At 45.9% G+C, this 959-nt stretch overlaps 1 protein-coding gene across 1 annotated transcript in view; it reads left to right on the top strand.

The window, feature by feature from the left end:
- cenpe (centromere protein E) overlaps positions 1-959 on the top strand; it is a 42,029-nt gene that overhangs the window by 38,129 nt on the left and 2,941 nt on the right. The window contains exon 44 of the mRNA XM_015390619.1: positions 345-712. Coding sequence (XP_015246105.1) covers positions 345-712 — 368 coding nt within the window. The remainder of the gene's footprint in view (positions 1-344; positions 713-959) is intronic.

Consider the following 959-nt stretch of genomic DNA (forward strand, 5'->3'; position numbering starts at 1 on the left):
GCATACATTTTGCAGCGTTTTCATGCATTCGTGTTTAATTTACGTCTCCGTCTTTACGACAAACGTTCTGGAAAATATTAGCGTTTCGTGTTCGTTTTGACTTCGTGTGGACGGGGCCTTAGTGTTTGCCCGGCTTTATTCAATGCCAAAACATACCCAGAGTTTCTGTTCTGTGATTGAAATGTGTTCTGTTGAAGGATGACATCAGATTTTGGAATTAAGCAAATTGGCTTATTTTATATAAATTCCTTCATGTAATTTGACACCATCTGAGCTGAACTCTAAGATAATACTGTGTAGTTTCTGTTAGTGGGAAAGTTCAGGCCTGTTTTTTCTCTCATCAGCTTGGTTTGCAGCCTGCAGGCTGAGACTAATAAGTGGAAGAACAGAGCCATCAGTCTGAAAGGGAAGAGTAAAGCGGAGCCAGACAAGCAACCCTCCACCTGTACCCCTAAGAAGAGGGACCTCCCTACGACCACAGACTCTGCCTTGGTTTTTAGCTCACCTAAGAAAAGTTGTCTTCCTGCCAAGAAATTTCTGGATTTGCCTCTGAAGGCTGTGGGGTCTCCAGGGAAAGCTCCGCTGCTGCCTTCAAACGTGCTGCTGGATTCTCCAAAAAGCAGCTTCTTTGACGGAAGTGGAACCACAGAGCTGCTGTCTAAAACCTGCCCAAAGCAGTTCTTTGACAACTCTGACCTGGGAATCCAGCCAGGTATGTTGAACCTTGTGGCCGGTCTGCAGCTGCTGCTCAACTCCTGAACCTCCTAACATGCATGTGGGCTGTTTGTTTTATCAGAATCCCCCCAGGTTCCTACCGAGAGCGATGAAGGTAAAGCTGCAGTAATGTTTGCTGGGGAGTCACACTTTGTCACTTTCACTGTGTGGTGCAGAAAAATGGATGCTTCTGCTTTCTCTAAGCCTGCACCACTTTATTTGGATGAGCACACACACACACACAC

Source organism: Cyprinodon variegatus, unplaced genomic scaffold (genome assembly GCF_000732505.1).
Source record: "Cyprinodon variegatus isolate N-32 unplaced genomic scaffold, C_variegatus-1.0 Scaffold506, whole genome shotgun sequence".
Taxonomy (NCBI): domain Eukaryota; kingdom Metazoa; phylum Chordata; class Actinopteri; order Cyprinodontiformes; family Cyprinodontidae; genus Cyprinodon; species Cyprinodon variegatus.